Genomic DNA, 23,699 nt, shown 5'->3' on the forward strand with positions numbered 1-23,699 from the left:
CAGGGAGAAGGAAGGCCAGGAAACCTGCCAAGATTCAGGTGGTTTCCTCTACCCATCGTATAAGGGGCATTAGCCTCTGGGCTGCTGTCGTCACAAGGCGCCCTTGGGCTTGACGTGGTTTGAGGAGCAGTTTCCTTGCCACGCCATGTCCCCTTCCCCGTGCCAGCGTGCCCTCCCGCGCCTCACCGTCAAACACAGCCCGGCTGTACTGCGTGGCCGAGGCCAGCGGCAGGCAGGTGTGGTCAAACTTGTTGCCGTAGTTGCCGATGCTGACTTCGAACTGGATGGCGTCGTTGACGTCCTGCAGCATGGTGGCGGAGTAGAAGGCGGCGAAGAGGCAGTACTTGCGCCGCCGCAGGTGCTTCTGCAACACACAGAGGCATCCATAGGGGAGGAGCCGCAGCTTCTGGCCTGGGGCCTCTCCCAGCCAAACCCTGGCCTTCTCATGAGTCGCCCATTCAGGGCAGGGAGGAGCAGCTAAAGGCAAGTGCTGCTGTATGAAACAGGACAGCTCGCCCTCGGGCTGGACAGCATGGAGCTAAGCCAGCCCTGGCCAAGATTAGCCCCACCTGAGAGGAGTCAGGTGACCCCAGCGTAAAAGGCAGCTAGCTCTGGAGACCCACTGCAGGGAGCAAGGAGGGATCCCTTCTGGAAAACGTTTGAATTACTTTGTCAGCTGAGAGTTCTCAGAGATCCCAGAGACAGGGTCCCGGAGGGCGACCTCTCTCCACCAGGGATGCTCGAGAAGCAGTAGACGACCAGACCATATACACTTCGGTGCCAGTGTCAGAAAGGAGGCAAGTCTGTGACAGCTGCCAGCTAGCAGTGAGAGCTTTGTGGCTCCAACTCTGGAGCGGTAGGCTTTACTTGTGCAGAAGGCGGGGTCAGTCCCCAGCAGTGCCTATTAGCAGCCCTGTGATTTATAACCACCACCACACTTGGGTCCCTGTAAAATTCTTCTGGGCTGAGGTTTTTTTTTTATTTTAGCACCAATGAAAGGTGCTGGACTGGCAGCCCCGGAGAGGGAAATGCTGCCCTTACCCATAACGCAGGGTCACGACAGGGAGAGGAACAGCAGGCTCCCCCTGCCCCTATGCTATCCCCTGCTAATATGCCTTCGCCCGCCCTGAATCACTCACTCATTAGGCTCCTAAATTTCATTCCTTGCAATGCATTGTGAAGGGTGATCCTGCCCTCAGTTCCACCGGGGGGGGGGGGGGTTAATCCCAGGGAACCTATTAGGCACAACTCATTAAGGAAGAGATCCCACAGTGGTGCTTCAGAGGATGCGCTTACCTCCAGCCGTAGAACATCATCAGGCGGGATGTCCTCCAACCTCTGCTCTGCATGTTCCACTAGTTTCGTCTCCAGCTCCAACAGCAACCTGCCCCGAAAGGCCACTCCCTCCCCCTTAGGGGTTAGAGAAGAAGAAGGTGCTGTTACCACGATGGCTGCATCACACAGAGACTCCCACTGGGGGCTCTGCCACTGATTTAGTTTAGTTTTGTTAGTTCGATGGGAACAGGACCGGGCAAAATATTTATGCAGCTCTTTAAAGATGCGAAGCAGACTATGTTATTTTTCCCTTTAGTTTACACTTGAATTTGCCAAGGGGGGGGGGGGTAACAATTCCCTGTAGGTGCAATGTATCCTGTTCAGATCTGGGTGAAGAATGGCTTTCTCGCTTCAGTGACAGGTTTGAAAAATCAAAAAGAGTTTCCATTTGGATCAAACCGCCTCTGAAAATTTGGGAAATTTTTGGTGAATCAAAAAAGCCATTGGGGGGTCTGTTCCCGAGTGGGGATTTGAATGGGGGTTTCCCACATCCCAAGTAAGTGCCCGAACCACTCAGCTAACAGCATTTTAGGAGCATGGGGCAAGGAGACAACAGTGCCACCACCTCCTGTTGTGTGAGTGGCTGAACCGATTCACGTCAAGGTTGTGAACATCTTCAGTTCGACCAAAGCTGCATTTTTTGGCAAATAAACTATTCTTCTGAAAATCATTGCCCAGCTCTCCTCCGAAGAATGTTTAATGGAAGTCCTGGGTAGTGAGAGCGTCTCACTTTGCAAAGAAGAGTGTTTTAAACCTGCAATGACTGCGACTTCACCTTTCCCATGTTGAGTTCCTCGTAGGGATCGGGAAAGCCGGTAAATTCCCTCGGGCTGCCGTAAAGGTTTACATAGCAGGGACCAAACGTTGGCAGGAATCCCAGCCCGTCGTCCACTAGGAGAGCACAGGGAGCAAACAGTTATTGAGCCACTGTAACGCCACTTCTCACTGATGCACAAAAAGAGAAGGGGCACTGAGCACACTAGGGCATATCCCTCCAACTATCCCATGGACTCGAACCCTCGTGGACTAGACTCTGTTATCATCTGCTGATAGAGCACCTGGGTAGCAGCTCCCTCCTCCGCTGCACACTCTAAGTGTGCCCACTGCAGGTGTGGTTCTAATCCGGCACACAAGGGTAAGTCCATGAGATCAAACCACTCCCACATTGCACAACACACACACTGCTCATGGAACCAGCTCATGGAACCCGCAAGGGGCTGGAGTCCCTCCATTGCCACCCACCAGTGGGCTTGTATCTGAGGGAAAGGAGGCCTTGCTGGTGTGTCTATGCCACAGCACACAAGTGATACAATAGCCCTGGGGCTGCTCTAACTTACACCAGGGATTGAATCGCTCCTGAGTGGTGCTTTAAAGCCAAATTTGCATTCCCCAGCCTCTCTGGCTGCACCAAGCACAGCACAGGCGTAGTTCGGGATTGGGGCCATCGATGTCAATGGAGTTACACCAATGGGAGTGCGGTCAGAATCAGGCCCTGGTTAGGTGACAGCTTCGTATGGCGTTTCCTTGGTACAGCCACTCCAACCTTACACTGGCATAACTGAGACCCCGTTACAAGCTGTGCTAAGACCAGGCCTGTTCCCACGGAGTCATTCACAAAGCACCCACAACTTCTGTGGGAAGCAGACGGGCCTCGGAGGACCATCCAGCACTTCCCCCATCCCATTTCCAGCAGTGGGCACAACTATGTGATACAACCCAGGGAGACCCTGATCTCAGGGACTCTTGTCCCGCCAACCTGCAGTAATTGCACTGAATTCAAAGGGGCTACTCGAAAATTTACGCTGGGGAACCAGTGAAGGGCTAGGCCCTCTCTGTCCTTAATTTGTGCCAGGGCTAGGCACCTCTGGGCTTGGCCATACATAGCCCTGGCACCTCTTTCATTACAAATTGAGCATTGGGCTCTGTTCACACCAGGGAGGGGCCTGAGCCACAAAATCCAGACCAGGATCCAGATTCTAACCCCACTCCGTCTTTCAGGGCATTTGGAATTTAGAGAAGGGGATTTAACCTGGGATGACGAAGGCTCTCCTCTTCCAACAGTCCCATATTGGGGTACTAAAGGAATGGGCTAGATTCCCAGCTGGTGTCAATCAGCATCACCCCACTGACTGCAGTGAACTGGGGATCTGTCCCGCTGATTGCCAAGGAGTATGGGCCCTTTTACACCAGATGAGCGTCTGGCTCAGCACCCTCTTCCTTAGGTCACCTAATGATCCATCAGGTGGCCCTCTCTCCATTGCTCGAGAGACTGGATTCAGATAGGAGGTGTCTGTCCCAGCAGCACCAGGAGAGCAGGAATGATCAGTGTCCGCCCACCTCGGTACTTTGAAACCAGCCATTCCCAATGCACCAGGTCTTGGCCCGGTGAGCAGCACGCCACATCCTCGGTCCTGCTTACCACACCGCCAGTGTTCAACAGATAGAGCCTCACTAACAGAGAGCAGTGCCCCGTGCTTGGAATCCCAACCCCGCCGGCGGCCAAAGAACGGTGGGGACTCCATATCATGGTCCCTCCCACCCCACAGATGATCCAAGGAGGCACAAATGCGGCTGGAGGGGCTCTGGGGCCTTATCCCAGGGGCTCGCTCCCTTTGACAAGCCACGTTTCGGACACTGAGGCTTTTGCTGATCCTGCTTCTGTCCGATTTTCCAGCGTGTCGAAACACGGCTAAAATGGAAAAATTACCCAACCGTGATTGCAACCAACGGGCTAGAGGGACGTACAGGCTGTAGCTTTCAGGGGCTTCGCAAGAACAGGAAACTCATCTGAGGCATAAAGAAATGGAGAGACGGTTAGGATGGGAACAGCAGAGAAGGGGTGGAAGGAGCATCACATGAGGTTAATTCGTTAATGGGAAATGCAAGGGGGCTTTTTGTACCAGACTCTAGCGAGAGGTGGGGCGGGGGAGAATTGAACAGCAACAGTCCCCAGGACTCCCCCTGGCGGGAAGCTACTTGTGGTGCCCAATGCTACAAGAGGCCCTGGGAGTGGATTTGGGAGCCCACACCTGCGGTCCTTACTCAAGTTTGCTGGCCAAACCGCCTCCCAGGAGCCCAGTGGAGCTCTGCATCGCCCTCCCTGCTCTATGTCCCACAATGCATTGCACCAAATCGAGCTGTGGCTCGGGCCCGTCTCCGACGATGACTACACCCAACATTTTCACCCAGAGGTCCCCAGGCCTGCAACTGGCATCCAATGCGCATTGGAACAGCTCGGGGCTTCCCCTCGGCGCCTCCATAAACGCCGTCTCCCCAGAGCTGGCCTTTAGACCCGTGGGGCCCGACGCAAAGCGAGACGTAGGGGGCCTCAGACAGACAGCCCCAGCACCTCCAGGGCTTGGAAAGCGGCTGGGTCAGGGGCGTTGGTCAGCGGCGAGATCTGGAAGAGGCCGATCAGTGCCTTGTGGCAGATCAGTGGGCTGCTGAGTCCAGGAGAAGGCATGGGGGAGACCCAGTGCGGTGACTGTAGGCAGCCCAGGGCGGGAGCTAGGGGACCAGAGATCCACAAGGTGGGTCTGTGGCCAGCAGCCTTTGTATTCATCACAGCGAAGCCCCAGGCCTTCCTCTCCACATGGGACACTGCACAAGTTGTATCGGGGGGACCAGACAGGAAGGGAGCGCGGGGCATCGGGGAGAATGGCGGGGGGGGAGGCGAATCCCAGCAGTTCATCCTTTGAAGAGCCTGGTTGCAATGGGCTGTTGGGCTGGGATTTCCTAGGTACACAGTCGGACGGGTGTGGGTGGGTGTAGAGTGCTGTGCGGGCCCCCATGCGCCCCGCTCCGGTGCCGGCAGCAAAGTTCACTGCATCCACATAGCTGCCTGGCCCCAAGCTGTCGCTCAGGTGTCCCGCAAGGTGTTTTATTTTTCTATGAAAACCCCTCCTGAATGCCACTCTCGGCTCTCAATGCGCAACAGCCCCCAACAGCCCAGGGCTGGGTCAGGCTAAAGGAAACGCCCCCAAACACTGGAAAAACCCCGACCTACCCTTTTCCCTGTCACCCTCCCCCTCTCTCTAGCCATCTCCATCTGCCCAGGCTGGTGCATAAATTATGTTTACTCCAAGAAAAGGGAGGAAAAACAGAGCAGGACCGTGTCAGCAGGGGCCTGGCATTACAGGCTGAACGCCACACGCTGCATGCGGTACTAGGGCAGTTTGTGTTGTAAGAACAGGTTAGCTGCCCTCTAAGGCCTCGACTGCATTACAGACTGTTACCGAGTTTGTCACCAGGCTGATGCCACCTGTTCTATGCCCAGGCATTCACGTCCTAAGCACGTGGAGGGACCATGTTTCAATCTCACCTGGAAGTTCTGCTGCGCACGTGTGCCGGGGCGGGGGAGTGGTTTCTCTGGGGGGCAGTGATAGGGCTAGCTGCCCCCCTATGCCTCCCTGCTCTATGAGCAAGATCCCAAAACGCATTGCACCACGGGAGAAAAGAATCCTCTGCCACCATGCACCAGCCGTGGAGACGGGACGGTGCAGCTGCCCCGAATTCCCCAGAGTGCCCCACTGGGAACATGGCTGGGCTGTGCAGAAAGTAGGGGCAGGCCTGGGCCGTCGACACACAATGGGTCTGGGAGAAATGCTACAGCATGGAGACACCAAACCAGGCTAGCTGCAAGTGCATCAGTGCCCGGCGCGCGTTCCCCAGGGTTCTGTGCGGGTGCAGACGGGAACCTGTGACGTACAGAGCAAACCGAGCACGGGGAGAGGACAGCCCGAACAGAGCAGCAGTAGCAAGCGCAGGGCGTTAGCGGCAGGAGTTATTCAGCAACTGATGGGGTTAGCGCAGCTTCAGACCACAGTCCCTACACCCAGTGGTGCACTGACATGGGGGGGAGGAGGAGAGCAGGAGGGGGCCGTGCCCCCTGGCGCCAGCCGTGTGGGGGGAGGCGCCGGCTGGGCCTTCCTCAGAGGAGCCGCTCCCCCCTGTTGCAGGTGGCCAGGGGCCACTGGGCTTTGACATCCCCGGCAGCCATGCCGACCCCAGCTCAGGCCTGCCGGCAGCCGAGGGGCCCCCTGCAAGGGGAGCAAACGTCCTCCCGTCCCCTCTGAGCGCAACGGGGGAGCCGCGGGGAGCATCTGCCCGTCACTCCGACCCCCCGCTGCACCTGCACCCCCACAGCAGGGAGTGGAGTGGGAGAGAGTGGGAAATGGGCCCGCAGACGCATCCCCCTATGGGGTGCTGCCGCTACCGCCAACGGGAGGATGGGGGGGCCACAAATGCAAGTATTGGCCCCCGGGCGCCAGAGACCCACGGTCTGCCACTGACCCTCCAAGCCATTCTGAGAAGCTGCAAAAACCCTGGTTATTCAGAAACCACCGAGAGCCGGCACACCCTGCCCTGCCTCCTGCCTGACAGCAATGGTGTGACAGGTCTGGCAGCTGAGCGCTAGACCCCCCCCGCCCCGGCACATCTGCAGGACTTGAACCCGAGCCCCGCAGCACCAAGCTGCGCGGCTGCAGCCAGGAACGAGGTCATAAACCTCTCCCGTGAGCCAGCCACCACGGCTCTGTCTACACTGCACACTAAGCCCGGCCTCGCAGTCAGGTTTGAGCTCCAGGCCCCTTTCCGGAGCTGGGTGCTAGGACTCTGCAGGGGGGCTGGGTCAGAGCCCAAGTCCCGCTAGGACTTGGGTTTAAACCCTGTCATTTCCAATGTGGACACAGCTCGAGCTGCAGGCCCAAGACAGGAAACCTGCGCAGTGCAGGACGGACGCGCTTGCACCGCTGAGAGACCTGGGTCCAGCGACCGCAGAGCCAGATTTCCATGCACGTCCGAGCACAGGGCTGGAAATACTGAGTCCACAAGCCCGGGTCCAACAGATCTGGGTTTACAGGGCAGTGTAGACACACCCTAGAGGGGAGACACCTCGTCAGGACTTAGCCGAGTGTCCCATCCATGCCCAGATCCCTGAAACGATAGTGTTTCCCCACCTGCTATGCACCGAGAACAGGCATGAGGGGAATCTTCCTGGCTCCTACTTTACAATGTGAATTTAAAGGTTCAAACTAAGGCAAAACGAGCTTCACTCTGCCTAATGCTTCTTTACTGAGCATGCAGGACACGCTCAGAGAAAGCAATTCTCCACCCCTGCCCCACGGAGCTTCCACTCCAAAGAGGAGACACATGCAGAAGTTCAAAGACCCAGCAGGGCAGCACTGGCGCTTCCCCAGGAAGCCCGGGCCCCAGCAGGAGGTTAGCAGGGCTGCACCAGTGCAGAAGCAAGGGGAGAGTTTGCCCAGAGAATCCAAAGATACCATGTGGATGCAGGCCCCGATCCAGCAAAACATGTAAGCACTTGCTTACCCTTCAGGACTGCAGCAGTCTCAGTGAAGCCAATGGGATAACTCACCTGCTTCAAGCTACACATCTGCTTCAGTGCTTTGCTGGACTGGGCTGTAGCAAATAACTGGAAGACACTCTGGGCTCATGCGATGAGGATTTGGGGTCAAACTGTGCTCCCCATCTGGAGCGTTGCAGGCAGGATTTAGCCTGGATGCCCTAATGCCCAGTGACAACTGTCCCTTCCGCAGGTCGCCACGGGGCAGGGAGGGCACAAGATGCCTCCCGAACTTGGCAGCTCACACTGAGCAGGAGCCAGCCGCACCTGTCTCCTCAGCAGAGAAAGTGGAACCCCCGGGGCACAGCCTTCCCCGAAAGGGCCAGGCTCTGGTCGCGGAGCCCACACCTCAGCAGCCGGCAGCCCGTCCGACTGCACACGGGAGCGTATGCTCCCCTCCTGTCCACAGGCAGGGTCCCATTGCATGCCTGGGAGCTCCTCTCCCTGATTTCTAGTGCCCCTGCTGAGATGGGGCAGCTCTGCCCCACCCCGACACAGGCTGCAGCTAAAACCCACCCAGCGCGTCAGCGCAGACGACATTCATGACACGACTGAAAAGAGCCACAAACTTGTCGTGACCCAGCTTCAGGCAGAGTCACTTGAGCTCCCCGCACTCTCGCCCGTCGCAGGGGAAGGCACCAGCCCCCAGGGTCCCGCAGAGAGGATCCCAGTCATTATTTCTCCTTCGCCAAAGCCAAGACCAGCCTCCGAGCCAGGAGCCTGCATTCCCCGTAGCATCCAGTGCAAACTCGAGGTGTCTGCCTCTGCCTTACCTTCCAGCTCTCCTCCCGGGGCAGAGATTTTAGACATGCACAGATGGGTGGTGCCGACAACGTCGTTGTGAGTGACACGGTCCCTGAAATAAGGGGATTGGTTTAATGGTAGCAATTGTTCGGTTAACAACGCATGGCCCAGAAAGCACCTGTGTTTGGGAGATCGCCACGTGAGCCCTCCAAACTACACCTAGGAAGACAGGTAAATATTATTGGACCAGATGCCCGTAAATCCACATCGCTCCATGGGAGTCGGCAGGCCAGATCCCCAGCGGAAGTCAGTGGAGCCGTGCTGATTTACACCAGCTGGAGAGCTGTCCCGTTCACTTGGTGTTACCAAGTGGGAAACTCAGGCAAAGAGACATGTGAAGTGACTTGCCCAATCTTACAAAGGGAGATGGTGGCAAATGGCACAATAGAAGCCACGAGTCCTGACTGCCCATCCAAACTGCTCTAGCCACTTCTGGTCCACAACTGAACATCTACGCTGTGATTTATAACCCTCCAGCCCAAGTCTCCTGAACCCACATCCGCTGACACAGGCCAGCCGCGGGTGTTTAATTGCAGTGTGGACATATCCGTAGCCTGCTCCCTCCTGCATGTAAGATTATGACACTAGCATCCATCACCTTATTGTCCACAGCGACCACCAAAACATATGTTCCTGGATGTTTACAGAGCTGAGAAATCATGTCCTATATGTCTGGAGCCACCTGGCTGCAGGTAAAGAAAGCGACAGCCCAGGGAAGTGCTCATTACAGCCAGTTATAGCCTGACCTACCCTGGCATGAACATGCCCGGGAGAACTCACTTGGCCCTTGCGTGATGGAGATGTTGTTCCTGTGAATGTGTCTGGCTTGGGAAGCTCTCTGCTTTTCAGATCTGGCTGCATGAGCGCAGGACAATTGATATTGAGGCTATCTAAATCAGTCCTTAGAACAAGGTCCCACTGTGTAGATACGGCCCATCTCCTCTTAGACCCTGTTCCTTGCTTTCACTTCTCAGGGCCTGTGTGCGTAAGGGTCTCCTTCAATCTCAATTTCAAACTCACCAGTCCATGACCCGGATCCTCATTTTCTCACACATGGAAGGAAACTAGGGAAATAGGTACAAAAGGGATATGGTCAGTGAAAACAGGTCAGGGGGTAATACTCAGACGAAAGCCACCCAAGAGGCAGAGATTTGCCGTTGCTCACCATGGCCGGCAGGGTGATGCTCTGGTTCCATTGAGGGTTGGCGTTCTTCTCCAGGATCTTAGAGCAGATCTGGCAAGAGAAGGGAATAATAAATGGCAGCGTTGCGGCAGGATTTGCTAATCCTTCTCGATAAGCGAAGACACAAGACAGACTCGTTAGTTTATTTCTGTTACGTTTCCTGACCCCAGGTGGGTTTTTTGTGGCTTCCAATTCTCAGGAAACTTTCCAGGGTGAAACAACATGCACCAGAGGGACAGAATCCTGAGCCAGAACCTGACCAGGTGTCCCAGAAGCCAGGACTTAATGCTGCTGTCGGGGTTTGAGGATGGTGTCAGGGTCTCAGCCTGTGTCTTTAGAGCCAAATGTTCTTCAGGGTCCTATGTGATGTCAGGAGAAACAGTCACTGCCGGCAGGGGGGAAAGGAAGGCTTGGAGCTCCTTCCACAGCCCAGAAGGAGCAGTCATGGCTGCAGGAGAAGTGGGTGCAACGGAAGACATGGTAATACCAGGGTACAAAACATATAGGAATAGCAGAGTAGGTCACACTGGTGGGGAGTGGTGCTATACTTAAGGAAAGCATAGAGTCAAATACAATAAAAATTTTAAACAACTCAAACTGTACCACAGAATCTCTATGGCTAGAAATTCCAGGCTTGAATAATATGAGTAGAACAGTAGGAATATGCTACTGGCCATCTGACCAGGATGGTGACAGTGCCTGTGAAATGTTCAGGGAGATTAGAGAGGCTACAAAGGTAGAAAACGCAATAATAATGGGGGATTTCAGATATTCCCATATTGACTGGGTACATGTCTTCTCAGAGCAGGCTGCAGAGATAAAATGTCTAGACACATTAAATGACTGCCAGCTAGTCCTGGAACCCACAAAGGAAGAGGCAATTCTTGATTTAGTCCTAAGCAGAGCCAGGATCTGGTCCAAGAGGTGAATATAGCTGCACCGCTTGATAATAGCTACCATAATGTAATTGAATTTAACATCCTTGTAGGGGGAAACGTGCCAAAGAAACCCACCACAGTAGCATTTAACTCCAAAAAAGGGAACTACACAAAAATGAGGAAGCTAGTTAAATGGAAATTAAAAGGAACCATCACTAGAGTGAAATGCCTGCAAACTGCATGGAGACTATTTAAAAACACATAATAGAGGCTCAAACTAAATGCATACACCAAATTAAAAAAAAAAAAAAAACAGTAAGGGGACCAAAACAATGCCACCCTAGCTAAACAGCAGAGTAAAAGAGGTAGTTAGAGGCAAAAAGGCATCCTTTAAAAATTGGAAGTCAAATCCTATTTAGGAAAATAGATAAGAGCATAAACTCTGGAAAGTGAAGTGTAAACATACAGTAAGCAGGCCAGGAAAGAATTTGAAGAGCAACTACGTAAGGACACAAAAACACAGCAAAATAATTAAGTATATCAGAAGCAGGAAGCCTGCCAAACTGTCAGTGGGGCCACTGAACAAGCAAGGTGTGACAGTGTGGGCCTACCCTTCACTGAAAGAGTTAACCATACTCTGTGGGCGGCAGAAGTCCCACCCCCCAGACTCTGTTGGGCATGCTCTAACTGTTGTCCTAGGATAAAAGGGAGCAGCCTAGATCATTCGAGAGATACTGCCGAGGAGGAAGGACGCCTGGCAGGAGCTCTCGGCTGCAAGACATTTCAGCCCCGAGGCGGAGGCACTGGAGATTCCGGAGACCCGTGGGACGCCGTCGATGGTCTGGAGGTGGATACCCAGCGAGATTCCAACACGAGAGGAACCAGAGGACCCGAGGAGTCCCACGGTAGGAAGTGGTCCAGGGGTACGGGGTGAGTGGTACCTCCCGCCTGCGGCAGGTCAGCACGTTGAGGCGGGATCCCCGCTGACCTGGGTGGAGACCACCCCCACCACAGACAGGGCCTTGCGCTGGGATGCAGTGGAGTCAGACAGGCTCGCGTCCCCCTACCCCTCCTGTCACCCACGTTGGGGCAACAGCAGTCCCGTCTGAGTCCCAGGCTGCAGAGGAGTGCGCTTCCCCCGGCCATCACGATAGTCTGCTACCCTCACAGCTCAGACACAACGGTGCTTATTGACTTCGACCATTAGGCCGCACCGCCCCAGTGCCAAGGGTGGTCTCTCTGACTCGGTCCCTTGAGCCACACGACCAGGGAGAGGCCAGTCAGAGAGAGTGCAACTGGGGGGTCGCTTCGCAGCTTCACTTCACTCCCCAGACTTCCCCTCCAAGGGTGGACGGGGTGGGCTTACCCCACAACACAAGGTATTAAAGGAGCAGTCAAGGAGAACAAGCCTGTTGTGGAGAAGCTAAATGAATTTTTTGCCTCATTCTTCTGTGCAGAGGATAGAGGAGAGATCCCCACAACTGAGTATTTCTATTTAGGTGACAAATCTGAAGAAATTCAGATACGAAATTGCAAAACTACTAACTGTGGTATGTAAACTATCACTTATTCAGCCTCTGTACCAGATAACTGGAGGGTGGCTAATGTAAGGTCGATTTTTCAGAAAAGGCTCTATCGGCGATCCTGACAATTACAGACCAGTAAGCTCAACATCAGTACTAGACAAACTGATTGAAACTATAGCAAAGAACAGAATGATCAGACACATAAATGAACACAATTTTTGGGGGGGAAGAGCCAACATGGCTTTTGTAAAGGAAAATCGGGCCTCGCCAATCTACTAGAATTATTTGAGGGAGTCAGCGAGCACATGGACAAGGGTGACCCAATCCACATAGTGCACTTGGTCTTTCAAAAAGTCTTTAACAAGGTCCCTCACCAAAAGCTCTTAAGCAAAGTAAGGAGTCATGGGATAAGAAGGAAGGTCCCCTCATGTATCAGTAACTGGTTAAAAGGCAGGAAACAAAGGATAAGAAAAAATTATCAGTTTTCACAAGAGAGAGAGGTAAATAGTGGGGACCACCTAGGATCTGGGACCTGTTCTGGTCACCATATTCATCAATGATCTAGAAAAAGAGGTAAACAGTGAAATGGCAAAATTTGCAGACAATACAAAAATACTCAAGATAGCTAGGGATTACAAAGCGTTACAAAGGGATTTCACTAAATTCATTGTTGATAAATGAAAAGTGATGCACGTTGGAAAACATAATCCCAATGACACATACAAAATGATGGGTATAAAAGAGCTGTTACCATTCAAGAAAGATATCTTGTCATTATTGTGGATAGTTCCCTGAAAACATCCGCTCAATGTGCACAGCAGTCAAAAAAGCTAACAGAATGTGAGGAACCATTAGGAAAGGAATAGATAATAAAATATCCTAATGCCTCTATATAAATTCATGGTACGCTCACCCCCTTGAATACTGCATGCAGTTCTGATTGCACCATCTCAAAAAAGATATGTTAGAACTGGAAAAGGTACAGAGAAGGGCAACAAAAATTAATCAGAGGTATGGAACAGCTTCCGTATGATGAGAGCATAAAAAGATTGGGACTGTTCAACTTGGAAAAGAGATGACTAAGGGAGATACGATAGAGGTCTATAAAATCATGAATGGTGTGGAGAAAGTGAAGAAGGAAGTGTTATTCACCCTTCACATATGTACCAGGAGTTACCTGATGAAATTACTAGGCAGCAAATTTAAAACAAACACAAGGAAGTACTTCTTCATACAACGCACAGTCAACCTGTGGAACTCATTGCCAGGGGATGCCATGAAGGCCAAAACTATACTTGGGTTCAAAAACGCATTAGATAAGTTCATGGAGGATAGGCCCATCAATGGCTATTAGCCAGGATGGGTAAGGATGAAACCACATGCTCCAGGTGTCCCTAAACCTCCAACTGCCAGAAGCTGGGATTGGATGACATGGATGGGTCACTCAAAATTGCCCTGTTGTGTTTGTAAGCAGGGTCTGAATGAGCTCTCCCTGCCAAGCTGGATGGAGGGAGGGGAACAGATCGTATTTGCATGAGCACACCCACAACACGATGGGACTGCTTTGCCCATATGATCCCTTTGGCTGGTGTCGGGTTACAAATCACTTGAGTGCTAAATGTAGAGGGAATGAAACGTTGTCACTGGGAGGGGTCTCCAGCCGGTTTTGGGCTGTGTTGTTGAAAAAGATCCCCTAGATACCGAACCCAACCCTTGTTGCTTCCACTCAGACTGGCAGAAGGGCTGCATCTTCATTCCCTCTGAAGCACCTGGTTTTGGCCACTGTGGGAAGACTGGACACTGGGTGAGATGGACCATGGGTCTGACCTAGTGTGCCTGTTCTTACGGAGCTGCAGGAAGAGGGATGGCCTGAGAGCCTCCTTCTGCCTTCCAAGAAGCAGATGTCTCCTGGGGAAGGAGCTCCTCTGCATTGCAGGTACTGGTCTGTGTGTGTGGTGCCAGCCCGCAGAGGGCCCCGCTCAGCATGCACAGCTTAGAGGGGGGCACTCTGGCAAAGACCAGGTTAATCAAGTTCCCAGGGCTGGTCCTTCTCTTCAACGTGCTCAACTGCCTGTGCCCAGGATAGCTAAAAAGCCGACTGCTCCGGATGACAACTATGGTCAACAACTCCCTCCACAAGGGCAAAGCTCACCTGTGCAAAGAACAGGTGTCAGTCTGCGTCTATGGAATGAACTCCCCCAGGAACTAAGGACCGCCCCACACCGCCCCAGCCTCCGGTCCAGGCGCACCCCCCCATCCTGCCTTCTCTTCTACAAACACACAGCAGCATGGACATTTAAAACACTAACCCTTACCACAGCAAAACCTTCCACGGCACAGACCATTCACCCTGGAGAGAGGCTAAGAGGAAGAAAAAGCCATACGGGACAGATGTCAGTGACTTAACGTCGGAAATGACTTAACACTCTCGTGGAAACGGCTCAGATACCATGGAGAGGAGGGCAACATAAGAACCTATTCAGGACAGACACCACATTTTAACAGAGAGATTATTTTGTGGACTCTTCCCCCTCTCTTTCTTGAACACCCAGCCCCTCTCCCATCCATGATCTCAGAACATCCTCATTGCAACTACAGCCGACTGCCTACCTGGAAGAATCATAGAATCCTAGGGCTGGAAGGGACCTCGCAAGGTCATCTAGTCCAGTCCTCTGCACTCAGGGCAGGAGAAAGTATTATCCAGACCATCTCTGACAGATGTCTGTCCAACCTGCCCTTAAAAATCTCCAATGATGGTGATTCCACAACCTCCGTAGGCAATTTATTCCAGTGCTTATCGACCCTGACAGTTAGGAAGTTTTTCCTAATGTCCAACCTAACCCATCCTTGCTGCAATTTAAGCCCATTGCTTCTTGTCCTATCTGTCGGAGACCCAATGCCATCTAAGTCGCTTGACTACGGTTTTGAGGCCTAGCATAGCTTAAGCTGCTTGCTTGATCATTCTGGCCTCGCAGCTTGACATCTTCCGGTTGGCAGAGATGAACAAGGCTACTGAGTAACCTTGCAGATGTCTCAGTGTCTGCACACCACGGCACAGAACACGACGAAACACACAACATGTCTGCTTGCAGCTGCACACAGATAACGGTGATGGGAACAAGAAGTTATCTTTGAACATCTGGGGTACACTTTTTCACTGCCAAGGGGCATACTTTCTCACCATCTCTCCTATCATCAGATGTTGTTTTGATGACCCCAATTATCATGGTGAGAATGGAATGTAGTCAAGAGTGAGAACCCAATGTAGGTACTTAGTATATATGATAATGAGTAGAGAGATAATTAGGTGAAGGCTGTTTATGGAAGGGTATAAGAAGTCACTATTTAGACAAAGGGGGGCGCTCCATCAACACCTGATTCCATGGGAGGTGCTGCCGGTCGGACCAGAGGATCCACTGACTCCCCGGCAGGGCCCCTGAAGAAAGCCGTTCCTGTATACAGCCTTCTGCGTGACTACTTAGCTCTCCGGGCTTAGTGAGTATGAGATATTGTAGTTAGTTTTAGGCTTTGTATTTAATTAGTATAGTTATAGAAAACTTTGCACATTAAGCCTTACTGATCTGCAAATCGGGCGTACCGTGTCTCGCTGGTGTCCACACTGATCACAAAGTGTCCAGTAGCAACACTATCCTCAAGAGTAAGGTTAAGAAAATGTTTAATGGGTCATAGTGGAATTTATCATAATGGAAATTAAGGGAGGAGGCATCAGATCCGTGGGATCAGACAGACCAGCAACAGTCCATGGACCACAGCTTGGGAACTCAGGACATTTAAGAGACAATGAAATAATGATCATCCATCAATTTAAGAAAGTTCCAAAACAGTAGCAGAGGCCTGAGCTAGGAAATTATTTCTCGGTTATTCCCTGGCCCCCGCCCCACCCACCCACCCACCAGGATCTAAATATTTGCATATTTAATACAACAGCACCACTAAAAGCCTAGAGCAGAAATTACTCATACTCAGCAAAGAACACACGACATCATCCATGTTTTCTCCAGAGAGATGCATCCCATGACTAATCTGTTGCTACTCAGAACCTAGTTTTGCCATCCTGTCTGTGTCCTAGTCTGCAAATAATCCTGTGAGCAAGGGCAGCCAAGACTGGACCCTTCATTATGGATTTTCATTTTTGCATTGGGAGGGATCAGAGATTTTAATTAAGAAATATTTTTTCCTGTTTTAACCTTGTTATATTGACTAAGAGGTTGTGGCTACTGGTCCAAACACAGATGTATGTGAAAAATCGATCCATCTAGCTAGCTATTCTTAATGCACCCTTCGTCATGGTATTGCAGCACAAAGGGAGACAGGACAGAGCAAAAGGGACATAACTAGGACTGATGAAATGAAACTGTGCAAAGGGAAACCTGGACTGGCTAACAGGAACCATTTCCTAAGAGTGAGGGTGGCTAGGAAAGTGGAACCAGACTGGACAAAGGAGTTCGAGGGCTTAGTGAAACACTGACCAGAGTGGATGGAGGAGTTGGCCTTAACCCCCATAGATGTTTAGGCACCACAGAAATGAGCAGAGTATGAACCATCAAACCGAAAGATCTTGCCCATCTCCAGCTTCTGTAAGATACAGACGTGAGCAACACCCCTGCGTGCCCACTGGAGAGCTGTCAGCCCAACACGTCCAACTGCTGCAGGCCTCACTCTGCAATAAAACTCTGCCCAGGCCTCATTACTCTTTGCTTTTCTCCAAAGCAACAAACAAAGGCACCAGGGATGCCCTAGACAACTCCATTCCCCGCCCCTTACGGCCTTTACTTTCGTCTTCTAGACAATGGTACTTATTTCAAATGCGGGCCCCCAACTCCCACGTTTCCACGCTCAAATTGACATCTAGGTGAAAGCTAGCTCAAATCCAAACACTGTCCCAGTCAATGAGGCTGGCGGCCCATTCATGGGGTTCCTAAGGGAACAGGCGTCAAGGAGACAGAGGCAGGTTTCCTGCCCAGACGGAGGAGTGCCCGTCAGTTTCTGCTGCTCACCGTTCTGCCGGCAAAGCTGACTTCCACAAACGGATCGACCAGGTTCTTCTTGTTGCTCTCAAAGCCGAAGATCTGCTTGACGTTGTCCATGATAGCATCGTCCACTGGAACAAGAGAGAATCCCCGACAATCAGCACTCGTGAGGCTGGAGCGCGTAAGGAGGAAACTGACTGTGATGCAGTTGGCCAACCCAGAATGGCCCCGAGCTGCCAGGACCTCGGTACACACGGAGGAGTCCGAACTCTCTGCTTAAAATCTGAGTCTGAACTTTTCCATCTGTGTGCCCCAGTCCATCCTTAGCTTTTCCAATGAGCCCTCCAGTGAGTACGGATTACGTGGTAGTGACAGCTGTGACCACTGTGGGGACAGGACCACTATGGGATTTGACATTGGGCTCCAAGAAACACTTGAAAGCTAATGAGTTCCAGTCCCTAGTGGAATTGGAGGTGGAAGCCTCAATAGCCCGTTACCAGACCCCCAGCCTAGTCCCTGTAACAATCTAGTCCATATAGTAATTACTTCTCCAGCCCTGGAGCCTTAGAAGTCCCTCTGCCTAGTGGATGAATGCCACTGAGTGACAGCAGGCAGCACTTCAAAGGATAGATCCTCATCTGATGTAAATCAGCATAACTCCACTGACTTGGATGGAGCTGCACCAATCTACACCAGATCTGGCCCCACTGTCTCCTGTGGAGCTCTGCTGATTCACACCCACTGAGGAGCTGGTCTAAGGCATTCCAGATTCCCGTTGCAGAGTGAGAGGCCCAGAACGGCAATAGTCCATCTACGTTCCCTATTCCCCTTCACTCTGAGGCTGTAGCATTTTACTGCTGCTATGTCGTTCCACGGCTACGAGCGTGGAGGAGTTGCAATTAGACCCTGCAACAGAAATACATACTCTGGGGCAAGTCTTCAGCTCTGTAAATTTTCAGGCAGAAGTGAGCCCCTCTCAGCGTGACCCCAGTTGGGCGGAGAAGATTCCCCTCGATATCTTCCTTATCTTCAGACACTTCTTTCTTCTCCAGCTGTGAGACAAAGGAAAGAGCTGTTACCAGAGGAGGGAAATGGGGCTGAATTTTTTCCCCACAGCAGAGAAGCAGGGTAAGCTGAGCAGAGAAGGCATTTCACCCGGAAAGTGAGACCTCCTTTCTCATAAACCAGTGATGGGCCCTGCCTGAGACGCCTGACCCAAAACAGCTTGAAAGTTTGGATTCAGCTCCAAACTGCATGGATCAGACCCATCCCTGCCGTAAAATCAAAGGCACTTAGAGACTGCAGGATCGGACCCTAAGGGTGGGACCTTTAAAGTGTTCTGCACTGGCCTATGGCTACTCTTATGAAGTCTATGAGTGTTATACAATGAGTGACTTCTGGGTGCTAGGTTTTGAGTCTGCTTCTGCTATTAATTAGAGGTCAAACAATTAGGCTCAATCAATATTCATAGACTGTTAATCAAAGATGACTACAGCCCAATACAGAATTCAGAAAGGAAGGTTATATGTTACCAAACCGATCTGAAGAATGGAGAAGTCACTGCAGTTCGATTCACTCCCAGAAGCTGTCCTACTTTTATGTTGTGCTTGGGACAAAGACGCTTTCTTTCCCAAAGAAAATTCCTAACTGACTGACATGTAGAATTCCTGTTATGGTATCTCATCTTATCTAATCAACACGGTAGAGAAATCTGTGATTTAGCCCTTTTTATAGAAAACACCTGCGGCAATCAGTAATTCCTAACAAGCTAAAAACATCTCTCAATGGTTCAAATGATCTCATCAATCACCAAAGAGATTTGCAATAACAAATATCCCTCATCAATCACAAATGGTCCCTTCCTGTACATCTAGACACATTCTCCATGAGTCAGGCGTCTTAAGGTACAAATATTATACACATTCCACCATTTGGTCACACATTAAATTCAACGTAAGTACAGAGTCCCTAGAATCATGGATACAAAAATTAGCATGGTAGATACAAAATGCTTTGGTCCATGCACAAAGGATAATGGGGTTGTATTTACAAAGAATCCTGGGGAGTTTGGTTCATTTGCTAACAAGTGGGAGCAGGCTAATTCTGAGTGCGTTGGGGACGCCCTTCTTTCATACCCACTGTAAGTAAGCTGATCACCAGCAAGGTCTGGCAGAACTTTTCCCTGCCCCAATATTACCGCATTGGACAGGACCACTGTAGGTGACATGCAAGGGGTAAAATGGGATTTTCTTCCTTTTTGATGTTTTAAAGGTGACCTGAATATTTTTTCCCTGATTTGAGATTCTGGTCATCTCTACCCATGAAGACTCTATGGACAGCTGGAAAACTAGCTTCATAGATTCCAAGGACAAGGGATGATTTAGTTGGGGTTGGTCCTGCTTTGAGCAGGGAGTTGGACTAGATCAGAGTTTCTCAATCTTTTTGATACCAGGGACTGGCTTGCTGCCTTCCTAAGCTGTGTGTAAGCTGTGTCAGGGAGATCTCAGGGACCAGCACCGGTCCATGGACCGGTTGTTGAGAAACATGGGACTAGATCCGTGGTTCTCAACCAGGGGTACGTGTACCCCTGGGGGTATGCAGAGGTCTTCCAGGGGGTACATCGACTCATCTAGATATTTGCAACAGGCTACATAAAAAGCATTAGCAAAGTCAGTGCAAACTAAAATTTCATCCCGACAATGACTTGTTTATACTGCTCTGTATACGATACACTGAAATGCAAGTGCAAGATTTATATTCCAGTTGATTTATTTTATAATCATATGGTAAAAATGAGAAAGGAAGCAATTTCTCAGTAACACGCAGCTGTGACACTTTTGTATTTTCATGGCTGATTTTGTAAGCAAGTCTTTTTAAGTGAGGCGAACCTTGGGGGTACACACGGCAAAGCAGACTCCTGAAAGGGGTACAGCAGTCTGGGAAGGTTGAGAACCACTGGACTAGATGACTTCCTGAGGTCCCTTCCAACCCTAATCTTCTTAGATTCTATGACAGGAGGAACCACTGCGATCATGTAGTCTGAATTCCCGTATAACAGGCTGGAGAACTTGCACAAAATAATTCCCAGAGAACATCTTTTAGAGAAACACCCAGTCTTGATTTTAAAAGTGCCAGTGATGGAAAAGTCATCATGACCCTTGGTAAATTGTTCCAATAGTTAATTACCCCCCATTGCTAAACAAGTAGATTTATGGCATCAGAAAAGCCAAGGAAGTTAAACTTTGTTAATTGGAAGGGTGACATATTCATTCACACGGTTTAGAACGTGTCCAGCTTTGATTGTTTGCATCATTAATCCCCAATTAGCTCAGCCACAAAAGCTCTTTGTGAGAGACACCCCACTGCTACCCCACTCCCGTACCTTCAGTTAAGGCCTCAGAAATCTCCCAATCTACATTTGAGTCACCCAAGAAGTTTTCCAAAAAAAAGCAGGTGATTGATTTAAGCAGCCCAACGATCTGTTGGAGTTTCTATGACAAAATCATTGTTGGCATCCCCTAGATTAGGCCTCTTTCTCTAGTGACAGCCCAATGGTACTTACAGGAGCTTCGTCACCTGGTCCCAACACAAACAGGCTGACTTTCACGTAACCTTTGGCCCCAGCAGAAAAGTCTTCGGCATCAGAAAGCAACAGCCACTTCCTGAGCAAGGCATGCTCTAAAAGGGAGAAAGCAGGTTTCTGGTTTATTACCGTCGGCCTTTTAGTGTGGAAAGATTTTGTAGCATCAGAATAAGGGATGGGATAAAGCATTTCACAGTATCTTCAACCCCAAGCATTTAAAAATCATGAATCTAAAAATAGTATGAAATTGGCTCTAAAAATCATGAAATTTTTAAAAACAAAACAACATTTGATTCTTTTTATTTTTCTTCTGGTTTCTGATCCTTCGGGATTTGTGTCGTCAAGCTTTTCTTTGCCACCATGAATGCAAGAAACTTACGTATTTTTCTAGTGAAAGCCGAGATTCTCACATAATCACGTGACTCCAGGAGCTGGGGGCTTTAAGAAAACCACTGAACCGCATGAGACTTGTGATAAAATTGCAGGAGTCATTGACACTGAGTTCAGCTAAACTAAGAACAGGACTCGAACCTTCCTCCAACGCATCTGAACTTTGGCGTCTGGACAAAGGTGGGTTGGAGGGGTTTGTTTGCTTGCTTGCTTGCTTCTGGTTTCCTGGTTTCAACTGGACAGGGACAGGAAGGGTTAAACGGACATGGGAAAGGCTGGCTTCTCATTGCATTTCCGACACAGATAAAGCAAGATGGAGTGTAAGACATTCTAGTGTCTTTCGCTATACCTAGGCTTTCTGTCTGTCCATCTTCCTCTCTCTGCAGGGACAGCCACCCCAGCCCTTCCGGCTGGAGTACAAGCCTGCTCTTCCCAGCCAGAACCCCCACAGCCTCTCTGCGAGGAGACCATCCTCTCCAGGGGAACATCTCTCACTCCCTGTGGCCCCCTCACAGCTCCCCTGGGCCCAGCTCTGCAGCGTGGAGACGTCAGTGGGTAAGCCAGACTGTTCCGTTGCCTTCAGCTCTCTCCGACCCTCAGCTTCAGCGGTGAGCAGGCAGCACCCTCTGCAGACCCTCCTGTCTTCAATCCTTTCCAGCCCTGGCTGTCCAGCTTGGGGAGGTCAGCCGGCAAACATATCCTTGCTCTCCAGCCTTCCCCCAGGAACCACCGACAGCTTCCTTCAGTGACCTTCCAGAGTCCCTGGTCTCTGGCAGCTCTCACCTGCCCCTCTTCCTGACTGTCTCAGGCAGCTCTGATTCACAGGGTCTCCTACGTCTAGGGCCCAGGTGCCCTCTTTTGAGCCCATCTGGGGTCAGCGGACAAGTCACATGGGTCTCTTGCTTCTTAAAGGGACATTGTCACCCTGTGATGTGTATATATGTGTGTGAGAGTTTGTGTGCATACATATAAATGTGTGTGTGTAAATACACGTGTGGGCACATGTCGACCTCTGCATTTGGCCCATAGAAAGTTATTGCACAGGAATTTCCCTACATTGAACAAATTTGACTTCTAATTTCAAATCTCTAATGGTCCGAAAACCTCTGCTCTGAAACGGTTTAACTCACTTGGTTCTGCATAAACTGTCCCGACATCCAGCTACAAAATAAAATGAAAAAACAAAATCAAATGGTGAGCTGCAGACTGCACAGAGAAGAGGCTACAGTGATTAAAAGTATCTAGAGAGAGAGATGAAATAGCAAATCGTTACCCGGAATTCCCCAATCACAGAGTCTGTCCGGAAAGACCGGGAATCGACAACCTACAAGAGACAAAAATGTAAATCCAGCATTCAAGAAAAAAATCACCACCGTCCATGTTAAATCATGACCATTCTCAGTGCGCTCAGCTCAGCGGATTGGATAGCAGGTCGAAACTCAGCAGGTGTCAGCACAATTCTTTTCTTGTTTCAAATTTTTTTAAAAAATCAGGGGAATCTAGTTTGCGGAAATGTCATGCTCATTCCTGCCTTTCTTTGACAAGCAACCTCACCAGGAGGGGCTTGATGCAAAACCACTGAAATGAGGGAAACAGAGCATCACTGAGTTCCGGGGGTCTCATGTCAGCTGTGATGTTGGTAGACCAGGTCCCTGCTTATGTCAAGGTCCCTAGACCCCACTGAAAACTGACAAATGCATAGCTGGAAACCAGCCTGACTCACCTGTGTGTTAGTATTGTTAAGGTAGGGATTCCATTTACAGATTTACAGGGTGTTTAGTCTTTATGAAATCCTTGTACATTGCTGCCTGCATATAACACCTGTATCCTATGTTGTAAGGTAATATTTAAGTGTTTCCTCTGTAATTATGAACGTGTTTGCTAGGACACTGGAAAACCCCCCAGTCAGGGAAGCAGCATTACCTGGTGTGAAATACTAATTCAGGGGTGGCCAAACTTACTTACCCGCCCCTCCCCCCGAGACTCCCCATCTCCGCTGAGCAGCATCCTCTAGCCCCACCACCCTGCCGCAGGGCAGAAGCTCCGAACTCCCCACCCCAGTCTGGTGGGCAAAGAATGGGGAGGGAGTATAGGGGGCTCCACAAGCCGCACTTCAACTTTAAAAGAGCCGCATGCGGCTCACAAGCCAGTTTGGCCACCCCTGTTCTAGTTTATCACAGGAGGTGTCGCCTCCTGCCCAACCAAAGAAGATCCACAGACATCAGACGAGCCATTATGGAACATCCGTGGACAAAGGACTTTGCCCCCTACACCCATGAAGGGGAGCCGCGCACAAACCTCGTCCCATCGGTTTGAACTGTGGGGGAAGGGAATGAAAACGCCTGGCCAGAAGGAACTTTATCCCTGTGCTGCTTGAACTCTGAGTGGAAAAGACTTCCAAGCATAAGCAAGAGATCCCCAGGGGGTTAGCCCTAGAAAACATACAGAGCTTGCTTACTGCAGCATCTTCTTTTAGAAGCTAAGGCTGTACCCCACTTGTGTGTGTGTGTTCACTTGCTTTAACCTTGGGAATCACTCTTACTTCATTTTTTAGTTAATAAATCTGTAGTTAGTTTATAACAGAACTAGCTACACGTGTTCTCTTGGGTGTGGACAGCTATGGTGCTTGAGGGGTTCATACTTGT

General features: G+C 50.7%; 1 protein-coding gene across 3 annotated transcripts in view; it reads right to left on the minus strand.

Moving 5' to 3' along the window:
• DYSF (dysferlin) overlaps positions 1-23,699 on the minus strand; it is a 273,511-nt gene that overhangs the window by 176,644 nt on the left and 73,168 nt on the right. For 2 of the 3 annotated variants that reach the window (XM_067533631.1, XM_067533629.1), the window contains exons 9-19: positions 22,328-22,378; positions 22,185-22,215; positions 20,644-20,759; positions 18,007-18,133; positions 17,109-17,212; positions 9,669-9,737; positions 9,524-9,567; positions 8,473-8,555; positions 2,111-2,226; positions 1,297-1,410; positions 187-364 (exon numbers count right to left, since the gene is read on the minus strand). In XM_067533631.1, coding sequence (XP_067389732.1) covers positions 187-364; positions 1,297-1,410; positions 2,111-2,226; positions 8,473-8,555; positions 9,524-9,567; positions 9,669-9,737; positions 17,109-17,212; positions 18,007-18,133; positions 20,644-20,759; positions 22,185-22,215; positions 22,328-22,378 — 1,033 coding nt within the window. Of the gene's footprint in view, positions 1-186; positions 365-1,296; positions 1,411-2,110; positions 2,227-4,080; positions 4,123-8,472; positions 8,556-9,523; positions 9,568-9,668; positions 9,738-17,108; positions 17,213-18,006; positions 18,134-20,643; positions 20,760-22,184; positions 22,216-22,327; positions 22,379-23,699 lie in introns of all 3 variants that reach the window. The other variant, XM_067533632.1, reaches the window with a different exon arrangement.

The sequence above is a fragment of the Emydura macquarii genome, unplaced genomic scaffold, assembly GCF_026122565.2.
Source record: "Emydura macquarii macquarii isolate MOO-44397 ecotype Brisbane River unplaced genomic scaffold, CSIRO-AGI_Emac_v2 contig_3345, whole genome shotgun sequence".
Lineage (NCBI taxonomy): Eukaryota > Metazoa > Chordata > Testudines > Chelidae > Emydura > Emydura macquarii.